Source organism: Salvelinus namaycush, chromosome 11, assembly GCF_016432855.1.
Source record: "Salvelinus namaycush isolate Seneca chromosome 11, SaNama_1.0, whole genome shotgun sequence".
NCBI lineage: Eukaryota > Metazoa > Chordata > Actinopteri > Salmoniformes > Salmonidae > Salvelinus > Salvelinus namaycush.
In genome coordinates this window covers 24733063-24737320 of record NC_052317.1, presented here as the reverse complement: position 1 = coordinate 24737320, position 4258 = coordinate 24733063, and the positions used below count along the sequence as shown (strand labels likewise).

At 42.7% G+C, this 4258-nt stretch overlaps 1 protein-coding gene across 1 annotated transcript in view; it reads right to left on the bottom strand.

The window, feature by feature from the left end:
• Positions 1-1538: 1538 nt before the first annotated feature.
• LOC120055943 (laminin subunit alpha-3-like) overlaps positions 1539-4258 on the bottom strand; it is a 114170-nt gene continuing 111450 nt past the window's right edge. The window contains exons 73-77 of the mRNA XM_039004012.1: positions 3835-4000; positions 3225-3379; positions 2851-2944; positions 2590-2709; positions 1539-2353 (exon numbers count right to left, since the gene is read on the bottom strand). Coding sequence (XP_038859940.1) covers positions 2208-2353; positions 2590-2709; positions 2851-2944; positions 3225-3379; positions 3835-4000 — 681 coding nt within the window. The 3' untranslated portion in view covers positions 1539-2207. The remainder of the gene's footprint in view (positions 2354-2589; positions 2710-2850; positions 2945-3224; positions 3380-3834; positions 4001-4258) is intronic.

Here is a 4258-nt window from a genome sequence, read left to right as displayed (position 1 = left end):
ACCAAAACACACCGGTGAACTGGAAGTGACAGCGGCTAGACTTGTGGGGGTGTGCACTGCACCTCGTCTCGTTGCAACTGCTGTACAGTAGGCAGCTAGCACCATCCACTTCGAACTAACAACGGCTATTTACTTTTCTTATAAATAATACTTTAATTCTAGCAAAGGTGTTTGTGGTACAACAATACCGTTGATTTACATCGTTTTCTTCACCCTTTTGTATGTCTGTCTTTCTCTGAGTTGGGGTGCGTGCCGAAGTAGAAACGCCGCACGATCATATTTTTCTTGTCGACAGGGACTAGCCAATGAGCATTAAGTGTGCAAATTTGAGAAGCACTAATTATCCAACATTTCCAATACGGTCTGGCTCCAGCAGGTATATATATATATATATAAAACACCAGGGAGCGGGAAATATGCTCTATATTCTATATATCAACTAATGTGCAAAATGTACAGAATAATATCCAAAACACTTTAATATTGGATATGGGCATGCTGTCTGCTGTGTTTTATTAAAAGGTTACACATCAAATTTAAACAACAAGTTCAAAAGAATTACAAGCATTCAGAACTGACATAAATTGGCAATGAAGACAGACAGACGGACAGACATGATTAACCCACTCACAAATGTTGAATGATATCAGTGGTCAAAAGGTAGGAATGCATACATGTACAATAAAGGGTGGCCAAGTGTAAAGTAAATGGTAGCTGGTGTAACTGTCAACAGTGAATACATTTGCACTGAATGTTTCATTATGGAAAATAGTAATCAAGTATTATACACAATTATATACACAGCTTAGTCTGAGGTATATCCACTTGTATGTGAGAAAACCAAGAGAAATATTTAGTTTTTTAGTTGTGTACATTTCTCAGTGGTCCGAATTCGGTTGAATATCATTTTCGAGACTAATCTATTGAGGGAAAATGTCTTGCTTTTTTACCTTTATTTAACTAGGCAAGTCAGTTAAGAACAAATTCTTATTTTCAATGAGAGAGAGACAGACAGATTTTTACCTCGTCAGCTCAGAGATTTGATCTTGCAACCTTTTGGATACTAGTCCAACGCACTAACCACTAGCCTACCTGCCGCCATAAGAATGTTCACCAAGAATTGACTATTCCGAATCCATATTGATTATTCAAAATTATTCTGAAAGACAACATTCACATAAAGAAAATATACCAATGCAATTATAGTAGGCCCTACATACAAAAATTGATGAGTTCAGAGTTACATGTCACAAGAGATACAGAATGGTAATTTAAATCGAGTCCATTGTTGTGACTGACATTTTCTTTGTTAACTGGTCAACATGGCATTTGTTTTTTAAAGTGCAGGGTTGCTTATATTTGCTGGCCATGATGCAATACTGACCAAACACACACAACATCCACTCTAAAGTCTAAGGAAAGCTTTTATATACTTGTCACGCCTTGACCTTAGAGATCCTTTTAATTCTCTATTTGGTTAGGTCAGGGTGTGACTAGGGTGGGCAATCTATGTTTTCTATTTCTTTGTTGGCCTGGTATGGTTCCCAATCAGAGGCAGCTGTCTATCGTTGTCTCTGATTGGGGATCATACTTAGGCAGCCTTTTTCCACCTGTATAGTGTGGGATCTTGTTTTTGTACTGTTGCTTTCCAGCACTACAGAACTGTGCGTTTCGGTTTGTATTTGTTGTTTTTTCGGTGTCATCAATAAAAGAAAGATGTACGCCTACCACGCTGCACCTTGGTCTACTCCTTCCAACGATGAGCGTAACAATACTATGGGGGAGGAGGACAGGAAGTACAAAGGAAGAGCCTAATGGGGGGAAACAGACATGTCTAACCCAGATGGTACAACATTAGAATATTAGAATATATTCAATAACAAGATGGTGATAATGAACACATTTATCACAAAATAAATATACTATAGTGTAACACTACAGACTAGCTCATCTCTCTTTATCTTTAGTTTCCTCATACAGAGCAACATACATGAATCTCTGAGCCGCTCGTATACCTATCAACACAAATGTGAGTGCGTACACACACACACACACACACACACACACACACACACACACACACACACACACACACACACACACACACACACACACACACATACATACATATTCTCTGTCTTTAGATTAGATTGCACGTGGCGGCCAGTAGACAGTGAACATCACAGGATGTGGTCGTGGACTAGACTCTACTCAGCAGGACACTCTCTGAGGTTGACTGGACCGAACACCCCAGAGTGCTTCTCAAAGGAAACCGGGTCCTCGTTGATCTTCATGTTCTGGATGCAGCCCTCGAAGGACCCTGTGACAGGGAGGGTCAGGTGCATGGACGTCTCTGCACAAGGAAGAGTCAGATACAGTACTGTATTCAAGAGGCAAAATAGTGATGGAGTCTAAATTCAGTGTGACTATATCTTTGATTCTATCTCTGATCTATCATTCACCGTCCTATAGGATGTAAAGGTTATTATTTGTGTAAAATACAAGAGGGGCTTCATTACAGTGGACTACAGGTCTGAAAGAGTTTGAACATAGTTGTAAATCCAGGGTTCTCTCCTCCAGAGTACCTACCTGGAATGCCGCCTACATATAGAGGGTCTTTGGTTAGAGCAGAGGACGAGGAGGACGGTCCTATTTTGTGGTCACCCTCGGTGTCCACATGCATCTCCACAACATTGTTCCTCTTGATCACTGAAGTGAGAAACACACACACACACACACCCATTCCCCATGGGCGTCACTTATTACATATTAAATATACTTATTACTATGAATTTGTAGCTAGCTAGTTGGATAGAGGCACGTTAAAAAATGTTATAACTAAAGTTGTACCTGCAACTCTGTGGAACATTCCGTCACACAAGGGCTGCTTGGGCCGGACGGACACGTTGAATTCACCTCCTCCATTGTTCACCCGTGCCACCACCTGGAGAAACACACGTGCATCACAACACTGCACAACAGACTTATGGCTGCTCAGGCACCAGTGTCTACAAGGAAACTCAGCCTAAAATCAGCCTGAACTAGAATCATGTTTTAAATGATTTGAAAGTCAAATGTAACCCTTGAGAGGTCTGAAAGGTCAGCTTGAAAGGTCAAATCTAGCACTTGAGGGGTCAAACTAGTTCAAGGAATCATGTGTCAAGGAAACAATTTCAAGGCTGTGACTGGCCCAGTCCAGACAGCCCAATGCAGGGCAGGCTCACCTCGCCTCTGTGCATGTAGAGGCTGAGGTGGTGTCCAGTGTTGGGCCCACGGCGAGGCCTGCTGGAGTCCCCCGCATGGAGCAGAACACCAGTCAGACTCCTGGGACGGATGTCAAACACCACCTCAAAGCTGGAGCCCACCACAAAGGAATCATCTGGAACAGACATCATCATCATCAGCCTCATCATTGTTGTGATTCTCATCTTCATCATGCACCTAATCTCCCGTGGGCAGACTCAGCGTGTAGACTGAAAAATCTGACGGGACTGAATGGGATGTGTGAGATAATGAGCTGCAGTAGTTCTGGTTGTGGGGTTTTCGTCACTGGTTATTTAGACATATCAGAATTGGGCGAAGGCAGAGCTTGAACTGCTTCGCCTCGAGTGCTTGGCGCGTGTGCCCACACGAATCGGAGGGGGGGGGCTTTGCCTGAGATTTTACTTTTGCGAGGGTGGAGACTTCCTTTGTTGCCAGAACTCTAAATCTCTAACACGTATGAACACAGAAGTTAATCACGCAGCTGACCAAATTATGCAAGATTTTACTTCTGGGTTAATGGAGATTATCCTACACCATATTACCAATCTCAATATTTTGTTTTCTACTCACTGATAATGACATATGCCCCTCTTCCTGAGAAGTAGGCCCCACTCTGTGCCTGTCCGTCAAAGCAGGGACCAGCACCATGATTGGTGGTTGGTTCTGGCATGGGAGTGCCATTCATCTTGAAGTTACGCACACAGCCAATCACACGTTGCTTTGGGAGGCGCTTCCACTGAAAGTAAAGAGAAAATACAATACAATTTTGGGGGTGTGAGTGTATACTGTATGTGTGTTTGTGTCTGTGTCTGTGTGTGCCTGTGTGTGTCCATCAGTGGAGGCTGGAGGGAGGAGCTGTAGGAGGACAGGCTCATTGTAATGGCTGGAATGGAATCAATGGAATGGTATCAAACAAATGGAAACCACGTTTGACTCGGTTCCTTTTATACCATTCCAGCCATTAAAATGAGCTTGTCCTCCTATAACTCCTCCC